Below are 13,493 nucleotides of genomic sequence, written 5' to 3' on the forward strand. Positions count from 1 at the left end.
TTTCTTTGCGGTGCTGAGCGTCACTGGACCAACACACCTATCCTGTGGTTTGACTGTGTTTTCACTGCTGTGTCGGAGGATGCTTTGACTGCATCTGCACAAGTTCTTCTTCAGAGACATGTGTGGGCAAGTTGGAGTTTCCCTCCAAACCGCTGAGACATTCCCAGATTTGTGCAGACATCTGGAGGACAGTAGTATCTGAAGGAGCTGCGTGGGTGTCTCTGACACAGAGGAGGAGACATGGCAGGGGACCTTGTGGTCGGGATGCTCTATAACTTATTACTGCCACTGCTCCTGCTGACTGGTGAGTTGTAGTGTGATTATTTTATCCCTGCTTTGCTGACAGGAATGACATTTGTGGTGCATTGTTCACCTGAGATCAGCTCGAGAGTAGGGATTATATTAAGCTAAGTTTAAATTTACAAAGAGTACTTCTGCAGCTGATTCGGATATCATTGTGCCTGAGATCAGATCAGATCTTTTTACAACTAATCATTAAGTATACCAAACATCTTATTAAACTAATAATTTGCATTGCAGTTTCTGTGTATAGAACAATTAAGTGTTTTACAAAGAAATGAAGTTCTCCGGATCATGTCAAAACAGAATCACATAATAAGACATCTGGTCGTAAGCTTTTTTCTTGTTCTAATCTCCATTTCATATATTTTAGAAAAAGATTGAAATTAAATATTACTTTCTAACAAATTGGAATTAATTATATTATGGTGAATATACAATAATAAAGGTATATTTCCTCCTGTTATTGAAGGCGATGTATCAAAGACTCAGAGTTATTGTAGTACATGTGTGCTTACTGTTGCACACAGTTCTCCAATGGCTAAACCCCAATTCCAGCTTGTCGACTGATTTAGATTTCTGTTGGATGCATTGAGTTGGGTCTTCAGGGTTGTTTTTGAGAAGCAGTTTGTTCCGACTGAAATGGATCATGCTGACTGCAGATGATTATAGGCAACATTATCACTGCTTTTAATGCAATGATGTTGTTGTGAATGGTTAAGTATGTCCCTTTGCTCTTAAAAATGAATTGGTTAAACTTAAACAACCTAATTTAAATTCTAATAAAGTTGGGTTCTCTCTTGGCCTATGGTCACAGGTTGAGATGATTGGAGACTCTGAAGTGTCCTTAGATGCAAATCTAGAGCGAATAGTTGTTTGTCTGTGTATTGGGCCCTGTGATAGAATGGTTTGTCAAGGGTGTAAGCCGCCTCTCCCTCAAAAATATTTAAATAAATAGGCTGATTAATGGAGAAAATATTAAATATTAAACAGTTTCGACATGTGGGCATACCATTTTCCATATAATGTTAGGGTGCACTTACATAAAACTAAAAACAAATCTCCTGAATTAAAAATGTCAATCAAATTGTATAATGCTCTGGAGCAAACACATATACAGTATGTAATATAGTTGGAAAACTTCTGTTTAAGGTAAATTTACACGGAAAATTATCACTTAAATTACAATTATCCTGATCAGTAATGATTCTTGTATGTCCACTTGTTTAACCTGATGACTGGTATTAAAATAAAACACAACGTCGGAGATTAATGTATCCATGTATCTTAATTTCAGCTCAAGACAAACTGACGCAGGTTTCTTTTGACCTCATTTTCAGTTTTAATGCTAAGTCTCAGAAAACTGTGGTTTCTATATAGTGTGATGAAATAATTTTAGAATTTGCTGATCTGCATTTATTTACAAACATAAAAAAAATCAAGCAGGAGGCAGGATACACTCTACACAGGATATTGACTTGTTTTCTCTAATAGTAAGTATGTTATAGTTGATTAATGTATTTATATCAAACAGATGAAACATGTGTAATCTTTCTTCTGCACCTCAGCCTCCTCTTTCCGCTACAATGGTCTGTCAGTGGTGTATTTCCTGTTCCTGCTCGTCTTACCGCTGATGCCAAATCCTAGCCTGGTCACCATGAAAGGTGAGAGTGGCTTCAAAGACCAACAATATAATTTGTATGATTTTAAACATTTTTACTTGACCCAGTTTCCAAAATGTGTGATTTTGCAGATTATAGAATTAAAAACTGTCACAAAACTTCTACAATAAAATGCGGTGTTTGCTTGAAATTCATTTGTATGTTCTTCCCACAGTTTCTGTCAAAGTAATTTTCCTCATTATTACCAGTAGTATAGAGCAAACGTTTTAAGGCTGTTATGTATTAACTATCATGTACATTAAACATTGCAAGCAACATCCCATGTTAAATCAAAGTTGTAAATATTTTATAGCATTGTACTGTACCTCCAGCACTTATCTGTGTCCAGACCAACGGATGTGAACATAATAATTCAAACATAATAATAATTGGGCAGAAGGAATATCAAATGAATCAAAAAAATTATCTCAGCAGTTTGTTGTGCTATATCTTTGCGCTTTTATTTCTATTATGACATACAAACATTTCCATGTGTTTACATATGTGGCTACATATATAAACTACCTGTAGATAAACACAACATAATACAAAACACCAAAATGCATTCCCTGTATGTCCTCTGACTCTCCATTTATTACTTTCTAGTGAAAAAACTGATGACAAAAATACTTTTAATGGCTGATTAAAGTTTAATGTGATGAAAAAAGTGGTGACAAAGCACAATTTATAATATATATATATATATATATATATACATATAATATATATTGAGTAAAATTGAAAAAGTGTGTGCGTATGTGTTTGTCTGCTTCGTGTGTGTGTGTGGGTGTGTGTGTGTGTGTGCCTTCTCTATATTGATTACTGCATTCTGATGAATTAAAGTATCTTAACCCCTCCCTCAAAGTACTTTGTAAAGGGGATGTGGTCGGAGCAGTCGAATCAATTATACATAGCCTGGTAATTACAGCAAGGAATTAAAAGATGTACTGTCAGCATTTTGACAGGGTCCTCTCTTTATTTCTTTCTCTCTCCTCCCATCCCCCCATTTAAAAACAGTTTGCTTTATTGCTGGTCTTTGAAAGCTTCACTGATCCCACAGTTATCTAAATCTCCCAAACATGGGCTCGCTGTCTTTGGGCTAAGTGGTCGAGTGTGTGTACATCTTGTGTGTGCCTGTGTTTGTGTGTGTGTCTCTTATTGGGAAGCAGAGAGGTTTAAGTGAAAAATTGCTTTTAGTAAAAAATCCTGAACATCAATAGCAGATATGCTGGCTCAGCTGACTCTCTCAAGCCTTCGGATCTCCTTTCTTTTTGTCACTAGTATTGAAGTGAAGTCTGAGATTTCAAATTGGAGTATTTTTTTTTTAGTCAGCGTCATTTTAGAACCTTGAACTGCCCTGGTAGAAAAGAGGTAAGAGATTCAGGTCTGAATCTGATTTCACTTGATTCCAAAATGTGGTATTAAATATGAATCGTGTCTACTCGGGTATGGTTTGTATCAGGTTAGAAAACTGCTCAAAACACAGAAGTGGATTGCCATGTGACCTCAACTGTCCCGTTCAAAGATGAGGGCCAAAGGATTCTCTCTGGTCTAATACATAAATAGAGCTGTGACAACCACTCCAATTCAGAAATAAATAAATATACCATAAACTGCTTTTGGCTCAGTACATTGTCAAGATTTACAATTGGTCTGAATAGCTTAACTGTGACATGTATTTGTTCACTTTCACTTTTGTCTCCTCTTGGCTTTCTGTCACTGTTTGCTGCTCTGTTCAGGTAAAACCGGGAAGTTTCTGCTGGTTATCATCTACACCAGTCTGATCTTCCTGACCCTGCAGTGCTTCATGCAGATCCCCTTCACCTACGTCCCTCCACATGGTAAAAGAAAAATTAATAAGACAGCTTCTGCTCAAATAGAATGGCACCAGTCTTGTGAGCATACTTCAAAACTATGAATGTTGTAGAAGTTCAATGAAAGCACTGCAAATAATTTCTTTATTCATATACAAATTCAAATCTTAAAGGAACTAAAAAGTATTTTGATGAACATGTTTTCTTTAACAGTAAGCGGCCACTTGGACGATGTCCTCTACCACTTTGGCATTTTAAGGTATGGGTGCGCATTTGACATTGTTTTTTTCAAGAAGAAATTTGAAATCCAACAAAACTTTAAATTGCATCTAAATTACTGCTAACCACTTTCTATTTTCCAAACAACGATTTTAAGTTAATTTCATTATAAAGAAATCAACTCATTGTGGCCTGTAAAAAACATTGCTTAATCAGTTTTTTTATCAATGATGCATTGTAAAGCAGCACCACTAACATTATTGTCTATTGAGATAAATGACCCATCTCAAGCAGGTCTCAGCAAACAGATCTTCATACCCATGTGTCTTTAAGTAAGAACATGCTTGTGTGTTTCCAGATTCAGCTCAGTGGATCCAGGGAACATTGTGCGTCTCCTGGCCCCAGACGTGGTCCTCTTCATTTCTTCCCTTTTCATACTGAGACTCTGTAAAAAACTCCTGCGCCCCGTTCCCCAAATCAGTCTCCATGAAAACGGAATACCCCCGTCTGACCCTGAGGTAACCACAGGCACACTCATCGACTGCTTTGACATTATTCTAAAAACCTGGCAGTGATATGAATTGGATAATTTCCCCCGTCTGGCAGGAGGTGGAGACGTCTGAAGCAGAGTCTGATGGAGACAGTGACTCAGAGGGCTCCTCCTTTGACAGCTCAGACGAGACCACGGTGCCAGTTCAGGCGAGGCCGCCCCAGTTTGTCCAGAAGCTGATAGTGTTTGCAGCCGGACTCAGGCTGCTGCTGTCAGCAATCATGAACACAGCAGGGAAAGTGGTGGTGACCTTACTGCTGGGGTTGGCAGGTACATGACAATCATAATTACAATGCTCATACATTTGTGTCACTTATCGCTTTAACAAAAATCTCTTGCCTTATCACACTTTGTTGTTGTTGTTGTGTGTGTGTGTGTGTGTGTGTGTGTGTGTGTGTGTGTGTGTGTGTGTGTGTACAGGTATCACGCTGCCTTCCCTCACCTCAGGTTTGTATTTTGGGGTATTTCTTGGACTAGTGTGGTGGTGGGTGTTCAGCCGCTCCATCAGCCTGCTCCTCTTCAGCTCCCTGTGTGTGATGATGGCTATCTTCAGTGGGGGACACCTGCTGGCTCTGTACCTCTACCAGCTGCCCTTGTCCCAGCAGATTGTCCCACCAGAAGACGTCTTTGCCAGGTACAGAAGTGTTTAAAGGTTAGACATACATTGTGGACTCATCTGGCGTTTGAATTAAATATACAATATTAGCAATGTAATGTAACCTTAACACAAATACAAGCTACAAGCTTTTGTTATTTGAATGCAAGGACAAAGAATTCAACGCAAGGTACATCTTCTACTCAATGAAAATACAGAAAAATATAAGGTGCAGTATAAAAACAAAGATGATCGCAAATAATGCGATCATCTTGGTGATAAGTATAAATGTTGACAGGCAGGGGTAGATGAATTGAAATACCGTATTGATGTACTGACACAGGTAGAATGAGTCTTTGGCTGAAGGTGCTCTTTAGGTTTTCCAGTGTTTTGTGAAGGGGGCGAGTGGCAATATACACGATGTACGTAGATTTGCCACCATTTTGTCATCAGCCTCTTTCTCAAGAACGGCGGTTTAAGACCTATTCACAGACACAGCCTTTTAAGTTAGTTTGTTTAGTCTATTTTTCTTCAATTACCTCAAATACAATGTAGGGCTCAGAAAAGGCAAGTGCTTTTGCCTGGAGAAAAAAAAAACTTTGCCCAATAAGGGTTTTATCCCCTCATGTACTTCCATTATTGAACTGCAAACAACCTCTCCACTCTATCGTAACTCTCTCTTCCCCCTGTCCCCAGACTGTTCGGTATGACAGGTATAATCAGAACCAACAGCTCAGACCGTAACTTTCTTGGTCTGCACCCAAACGTCAGCTGGCCTGACTTCATCAACCCTTTGGTTCTGCTGCTGCTGTACTACACACTGGTGGCCCTGCTGCACAAATGGGTGCATATAACTGAAGAGGTTTGTTTGGTTGTTTTTTTTGTGCGTATTAACATGTTAACGCATAATTAATTTCATTCGTAATCGGTGGCTGTGGCTCAGAGCGGGTCATCCACTAACCAGAGGGTTGGTAGTTCAAACCCAGTCTACCCCTTTCCACATGCCAAGTGTCCTCTGGCATGATACTTAACGCCGAATTTTCCCTGCTGTGCTATGCCAGTAGTGTGAGAGTAATCTGTGATAGTGAATGTGCTTAACATAGATTCATGGATGAACTTGTGTGTGAATGTGTCAATGGCAAAACTGACCATTTACTATTTAATGCTGACAAGTCCTACTGCCAATGTGACTTAAAAGTCTGGGATCTGCTGCCCCCTCTAACGACAAATGTCTTTCTTTTGTGCTATTTTTTTGTATCACTATAATTCACATTCATTAACTCAAACACATATCCTTCAGATGGTATTAACTTACATGAAAGGCTCTTCCCAACTACTGTGCTTCTCAGGATGCTGTTGATGCTGAGGAACCTGAGAGTCCATTGGAAAGTCCAGACCTTCCTCCAAGCTTCTCCAGAGTCATCTACATCACAGGAGATAAGCAGGAGGTAATCTACAAACACAGATGTTTGGCTTCTTAATTGAATGATTGGGTCACAGGAATAATGTTAATGTATTTGGCTCTGAACAAAGTATTGATTCACTAGGTCTGCGATGGTTAGTTTGCCTCAGATAACAATAGCATCAGATGCACGCTGAAAAAACAAATGACACATCATAGTTTTCCTGCGGTTTCACTGCTGCAAATGTCAGAAGACACAACCAACCAAAGATTTCATTTTTTCAGCTGTTGAGCAGCACAGATGATGAAACCTATCTACCTGATGAGGTAAGCCAGTTTATTGCCCAATTTTGTTTTTCAGATGAATCACAGATGGGCAAATAGTAGTATTAAATAAAAAAAACTGGAGGCGTGTGGACTCATTTAAGCAGTTCTAGTGGCTCTCTCACTGTTTTTGGCATCATGAACTTGTTAGACCTAAACTTACAGCCTAATATACTTTTTGTTTTTTTCAGCCAATGATCTTAATGACAAGCAGCTCCTGGCAAGATGTCCATAGAAATGAACTGGGATCTCTGTTAGGAGTGGCCGGTTACACAAACTGTCATTCTCCGCCCCAGTATGAAGACAAAGACTCAGCTTCTAATGGTAAACGCGCTAACATCTCTGGATACAAACCCTCAGTGCAGTGTCCTCAAACCTCACCCACACATATGTTAAATCCCTGGGAAGGATTCGGTCAAATCATCAGATATTAATGAACTGTACTTGATTTGCCCACTAAATGTTGTGGTCTAATTCCATTTGCTCCGTTTACTCAAGTCTTTTGTGAGATATTTTCCTTTGTCTATATCTGGTGGTAGGGACAGAAAGCGAGGACGAAATGGAGGAGAAGAGTGAGGAGGAACCGAATAGTCCAGCAGAGACTTTGGCTCCTCCCTCAGGTCCAAGTGGTCTGGTCATCTTTGGACAGCTGGTGCAAAAACACAGTTATGTCAGTGCCCTGATCATCATGATGGTAAAGTAAACTGATTATTGATGGTTTCCAGTTTGTGTGACAAGTCTTATAAAGACCATTACTTGTACCATCATAGAAAAGAGAGACGTCTGAAATAGAATATACGCTCTGGTGTGTTCGAGCATGGGTCAGCTCAAGCCAAATAAAGTGTATTAAAATGTTTTAATTGTTTTTCCTTAAAGGGGACATATTATGCCAATTTTACCCCAAGATGATATGGTTCCTTGGGGTCTTAATGAAATGTCTGTTACATATTTTGGTCAAAATACCACAAGGATCATTTAAAATAGCACCTTTTTACCCTGTCTAACACAGTTTTTTTTCATATACAGTTTGATGTTAGTGCCGTTCAATGGAGGAAAAACCGAGACTAGCATCAATGCATTTAAAATATGTGTTTTAAGGTTTGGAGCATCACCTACAACAACTGGCTAACCTTCGCCCTGCTGGTGTGGTCCTGTATCATCTGGATGATGCGGGATCGCCGGCGCTATGCCATGATGTCAGCCCCATTCCTCGCCATCTACGGCACCGTGCTGCTGGTGCTGGGCTTCCTGAGCGGCCTGCGCCTGAGCCGGGCCGAGCTCTACCCGGGTCTGCCCCCGGCCGTCATAGTGGACTTTGACCTGAACAGCTACCACCCTGCGCCCTGTGTCCACCTGGGGGCAAAGGTCAGTGGACAGAGGAGTCACCTAACAAAGTTGTTTTTTCTGAAAACACTGATGACAAACTTAAAGCTAAGAATCCAACTTTGTTCAAAGAGTCATGTGTATTGAATAAAGCTGACAACGTTTTAACATTAAATATATCTTAATTACATTAAATACCTGTGACAAGTTCTATGAGAAACAATACAGAATCGTTTAATGTGTACTGTTTAGTTTGGCTCAGGTCCAATTTGTTCATATTGAGGAGGTGGGATTTAGGACCTATATTCAGAACCTAAATGTGTTTACCATGCAGAGTAAAGCGCTGCACATGTACATTACAAATGTTTTACTAACGATTAACTGTGTTTTCTGCAGGTCTTCTACACCTTCAGCTTTTGGTTGATGTTTCGTCAGCAGCTGAAGGAGAGACAGGAGGAGAAGAGCTTAAAGGCAGAGTCTCTAGATGAAGTCAAAGTCGAGTCATGTAATTCATTTTTTGATTTTCTTTGTAAATATCATGGTTAATGTCTAAGAAAAAGAAATATGGGGTTTGGAGCAATGGAACACACACTGTGTCTGACTGGCTCTGTTTCCTTTTCTTTTGTCATCTATTTTCCTTCTGTCTTTCAACTTTTTCCCCATCTTTTTCCCTTCTCCTTCCTCATCCTCCTTTTCTGTTTTTCTCCATGTCAGTGGAGGAAAATCAGCCTTCGGCTCTCATAGCCATGCTGATCTCAGGAGTGAAAGGGACACTGGTGAAATACTGGATACTCTTCTGCTGCTCCATGTTCTTTGTCATCAGCTTCTCTGGAAAGGTATATTTTAACACACTTAAACTCAAAGTGCTGGAGAGATCTACGTTCATGACATATTACTAATCAGACCCTCCAAGCTCTGCCACTTAATCTCTGGTATTATCAATTGAAGAAATCCCATAGCAGGTATTTGGGTTTGATCTGAAGTCAGGAAACTGTAAAACTGCATGAGAGGGGGGTCATTGGGTTCAGGTCTGCGTTTGCGGGTTTTGTTTTCATATAATTGAGAAAATGTGTTTAATTGAGAAGAAAAAGGAATTTATGATCAAATTAGTATAAAATATTTATTCAATCAATAATATTAATTTAATATTCAGAATTGATTTACTTTGGATTTATATAGTGACACTACAATTGTGTTTTTGAAGCTATCTATACAGAGACACAATACTTATTCTGTAATTTAGAAGCTTAGGTAAGCTTTATCAGATTTCTTGGCCGTCTAGCAAAGGAAAAGTAACTGCAGATATTATATATATATAAATAATATTTGATGCAGTGAAATCGACCTTATCTTTCTTGACCATGTTCTACTTTTTTAGGTGGTCGTCTACAAGATCCTCTACATAGTCCTCTTCCTATTCTGTGTTGTCCTCTATCAGGTGAGTGTTTTTAGAGATGTGTCTGATAAGAGAAAAATAATATTTAGTCTTAAGAAGGAATAAAGCCAATGACTCAACGTATATCTTGCATCTTGTACAGTAATGACGTTTCTCCCCGTTGCGAAAACTTTAGTTTATACTTTATTTTCAGACTATGCAGCCTACTGTACACATGGTAGAGTAGATGATGGAATAAATAGTAATACTGCGCTTCCTGGGTCAGTGAATGGATACGACGTCAGCTTATGTAGTTGAGATATTGTTGATTTTTTTATTTCAAAGTCACTAATGAGTCAGGTTCATCTGACGCATGCTGACTCCTAAATTATCATCCGTGAATCATTTAGCTATTGTCAGAAAATTTAAATGTTGAGAACAGTTCTAGCTTGTGTAGCTAAACTGTGTGCGCTCACACAAACACCGCCTGTGCCAGATCAATGCTGCTTTACAGTTACAACTATTGATTATTTCTCATAAACACGCAGCCATTATTTTTTTTGCTGTTTTCCGTTTTTTTTCTCCACTGTCTTATGTTTCTGCTGACCTTAAAGAAACGGTGGGCACTTACAGGAAGGTCTAATGGCTGTTGAGGTGACGCAACACAAGAGAGCAGTGTCTGTCTGTTTGGACTACATCTGCAGCAGACAGCTGTTTTACACGCTGTAGTGTGTGATGGGGGGAGTAAAGGCAAAACGGTTATTTATGATGATGTTCCTGCTTATTTCCAGAGACACACAACATGCAGATTAAACTGTTTCATCACAGGAGGTCTTACTAATGAGTTATCCTGCCACCTTTCATTTTGATTAAGATAAAAAAGTACTGTACTGTAAATTCTGTCTGTCTGGTTCCCCCTCAGATCCGTTATGACGTGTGGCGACGGGTCCTGAAGACATTCTGGGCCGTGGTGGTCGGTTACTCCATGGTGGTGCTGATAGCCATTTACATGTACCAGTTCAGAAGTGTGTCAGGGCTGTTTAGACAGATCATGGGCATGTCGGAGGAAGGGTAATTGTTTTGTGTTTGCTCATATCGAAAAAAGACAATGAATTTATTTACCAGTCTTGACCATTTTAATTATATTGGGTGTCCTGTTTGATTCTCTAGTCTTCGTGACCTGGGTTTGGAACGGTACGACACAGTGGAGCTGTTTGCGCGTATTCTCCTTCCTGCTGCGTTTCTATTGGCCTGTATTCTCCAGCTGCATTACTTCAATTCAGACTTCCTGACGCTCACTGACCTCGACAACGTACCTGTGAGACAGGCTTCCAGGTGAGACAAAGATCATCCTGTTCAAATACAGATACTTTCACCTGACATAAAATCCCCTTGAATATAGAGAGTCAATGAAGTACTACTACTACTAATTAAAGATGGGTCGTCAACTAACCAGAAGGTTGGTGGTTCGATCCCGGTCTCACTCATTCTGCTGATCCTCAAATTGCCCCTGAAACCTGTGCTGGCAATGTGTGAGTGATATGTGAAAAAGTGATGCACATAGATGAACTGTATGAATGTGTGTGCAAATGGGTGAATGTGTACTGGTACTTCGGCTTGTAGTGCCTGAGTTGTCATCAAGACTAGAAAAGCTTCTAAATAAATACAGATAATTTACCATTTACTACTCTGTATAACAGACACCTAGTTAAATCTGGTCACTTTTCAAGAGACAATATATATATTCTGTATATAAACAACCTGTTTGTTTCATGTGTCTTTCTCTTCACACAGAGAGGAAGAACTCAGGGGTTCAGTAAATGTGATATCTGAGATGTAAGTGATGCATATATATCTCAATAAATGTTTTGTTGCACTCACATTTCAGAGATTTGTACAGCCTAATCACAATTTAATTTATCTTACACACTTACACTGTTAACTTTTTGGAAAGTTCACAAATTTTTCTTTAATCTAATTTCCAGCATTAAAGAAAACATTGAAAAGCTCCAGAAAAGGTAAGAGCCTTGTCTGACTATTTATTATTGTTGTGTAATGACTCTTAAATTATTCTAACTTGGAAGATCTATATTTAAATGTTGTTTTAATGATCATTCAAAGATTATCCTTTACATATTTACATATTCTCATTATTACTTTCATGTTTTACATAGATATATAATCAAAATAGAAAACTTAGGATGAAAAACAGTAACCACAAATAAGGACAAACTAGGGAAATTGAATAAATGAAATACAATTTAATTTCATTTAAAAAAAGAAATACATTTAGAGTTTATAAGTACCTATGTCAATTTTGAGAACATTTAAGCTAGGACAGCCTTTATTGTTAAAAAGCATTTAGCTGATTGTTTCCTTCGAATGACAATAGTAAAGAAGAATGTTTGTTTTTTCGAAAACTGTGTAACGCTCACTCTTGTCCTGCAGACTTGTGAAGGAGGACATGGGAAATGGGAAAAGTCAGGAGACTCTGGATGACATCGGACCACAAGCGTCGTTTGAGAGAGAAGCTGAGGAACAGGAGGAGACGGCAGGAGAGGGTAACTGCAGCTCAGAACCCCAAATGGCTCTTCAGTCTCATTTACTGACTGACAACAAAAATAATATGTGAATATATATAATTCATATTGTGGTTCATTGTATTACTTGGTAAAACTTAACATTGCATTACTTGGAAAATAACTTATTTACAACATTCATCAGAAAAGACAGTCTCTAACATAAAAGAAAAGGTGTATCAAGATTCAAACTATTTACATAAAAAGAAAAGAAGATTACATGATGCAAACAAGTTCACAGTTATGCTAGGTTTATATCAATTCATCATAGCAGATTTCCTTTCTGTAAATCATTGTATGAGCTGTAGGAGCGCTGCAGCAGAGTTGTGGTCAATTTTCAGTTTATGTCTGATGCTTTGCTCCTTCCCTTGCTTTGGATCCTCACTTCTCTCTTGCTCCCAGGACTTGACCCCAGCAGCCAGGACGACAAGTGGATTGTGATCGTGGACCGTGCCAGCCTGCTAATCCTTCAGGCTCTTTCTGGATTCCACAGGCTCCAGGAGCTGAGCTGGAGATTGCTGGAGCTCCACAGCCTCAAGATCGTTTCCACGGGCATCATTTGGGTGTCACTGCAGGAGGTGGGATGTTTGATGTGTGCGTTTGTTAAAAAGTATGTATATGTTTTTTTTCTCCTGTTTTTATTCAGGAGCGTGATCTTTCAGTTTGAGAAGAAGGACTTGATTGAACCTCAAATTGATTTGAGGTTCCGATTTTGAAATACTTCTAATGCTTGCACTTAAATAGACCCTGCTGTCATCCAGATTTGCTCTGCTTGTGCTCAAACTGTGCGCTTGCACATTTTGTTACACAGACTCATTTCCTGCTTTCCAGCTTCAGCTCTTCTCCACGTGCTTCTCACAGAGGCAGGGTGAGCGCCAGGTGAGGACCTGAGACTGGAGGGCAGGAAAACTAAAACATAAGCAGAGGCTATCTGAGTGCAAGCGCAGGGTTTAGAGTGAAAGCCATACAAGAACTGAATGTGAAGTCCTGTTTTCAAACTGAAACACAATGCTCTTGAATGAAGAGACAAAAAACCTCTCATTTGTGTTGTGGAGGTAAAAAGAACATGAAATACATTTTTGTATATTCAAGGAGAGAATCAATGAACATTTTGTGTAGAATTCAATTATCAGTCCTGAATTAAAACATTTCTGCTTTCCTTTTTTTCAGGTTTCTTTGATGAACTTGGTCTTCCTGGTCCTGTGGGTGTTTGCGCTCCCGTTCCCACGCTTACGACCTTTGGCGAGCAGCATCTCCGCTGTGTGGGCCTGCGTCATGGTGGTGTGTAAGATGTTTTACCAGCTCAAAGTCATCAAACCCCTGGACTACTCCTCCAACTGCACCGCTGTGA

The 13,493-nt window shown here is 39.2% G+C and overlaps 1 protein-coding gene across 1 annotated transcript in view; it reads left to right on the forward strand.

The window, feature by feature from the left end:
- Positions 1-240: 240 nt before the first annotated feature.
- Positions 241-13,493, forward strand: part of si:dkey-11f4.7 (piezo-type mechanosensitive ion channel component 2) — a 31,053-nt gene continuing 17,800 nt past the window's right edge. The window contains exons 1-23 of the mRNA XM_062392747.1: positions 241-304; positions 1,869-1,964; positions 3,701-3,802; positions 3,989-4,034; positions 4,353-4,512; positions 4,601-4,814; positions 4,965-5,178; positions 5,836-6,013; positions 6,489-6,587; positions 6,827-6,868; positions 7,057-7,189; positions 7,405-7,559; positions 7,964-8,230; positions 8,585-8,693; positions 8,903-9,024; positions 9,567-9,626; positions 10,486-10,634; positions 10,734-10,898; positions 11,358-11,399; positions 11,549-11,581; positions 12,012-12,124; positions 12,545-12,720; positions 13,313-13,489. Of these exons, the coding sequence (XP_062248731.1) occupies positions 241-304; positions 1,869-1,964; positions 3,701-3,802; positions 3,989-4,034; positions 4,353-4,512; positions 4,601-4,814; positions 4,965-5,178; positions 5,836-6,013; positions 6,489-6,587; positions 6,827-6,868; positions 7,057-7,189; positions 7,405-7,559; positions 7,964-8,230; positions 8,585-8,693; positions 8,903-9,024; positions 9,567-9,626; positions 10,486-10,634; positions 10,734-10,898; positions 11,358-11,399; positions 11,549-11,581; positions 12,012-12,124; positions 12,545-12,720; positions 13,313-13,489 (2,916 nt within the window). The remainder of the gene's footprint in view (positions 305-1,868; positions 1,965-3,700; positions 3,803-3,988; positions 4,035-4,352; positions 4,513-4,600; positions 4,815-4,964; positions 5,179-5,835; positions 6,014-6,488; positions 6,588-6,826; positions 6,869-7,056; positions 7,190-7,404; positions 7,560-7,963; positions 8,231-8,584; positions 8,694-8,902; positions 9,025-9,566; positions 9,627-10,485; positions 10,635-10,733; positions 10,899-11,357; positions 11,400-11,548; positions 11,582-12,011; positions 12,125-12,544; positions 12,721-13,312; positions 13,490-13,493) is intronic.

The sequence above is a fragment of the Platichthys flesus genome, chromosome 7 (genome assembly GCF_949316205.1).
Source record: "Platichthys flesus chromosome 7, fPlaFle2.1, whole genome shotgun sequence".
Taxonomy (NCBI): Eukaryota; Metazoa; Chordata; class Actinopteri; order Pleuronectiformes; family Pleuronectidae; genus Platichthys; species Platichthys flesus.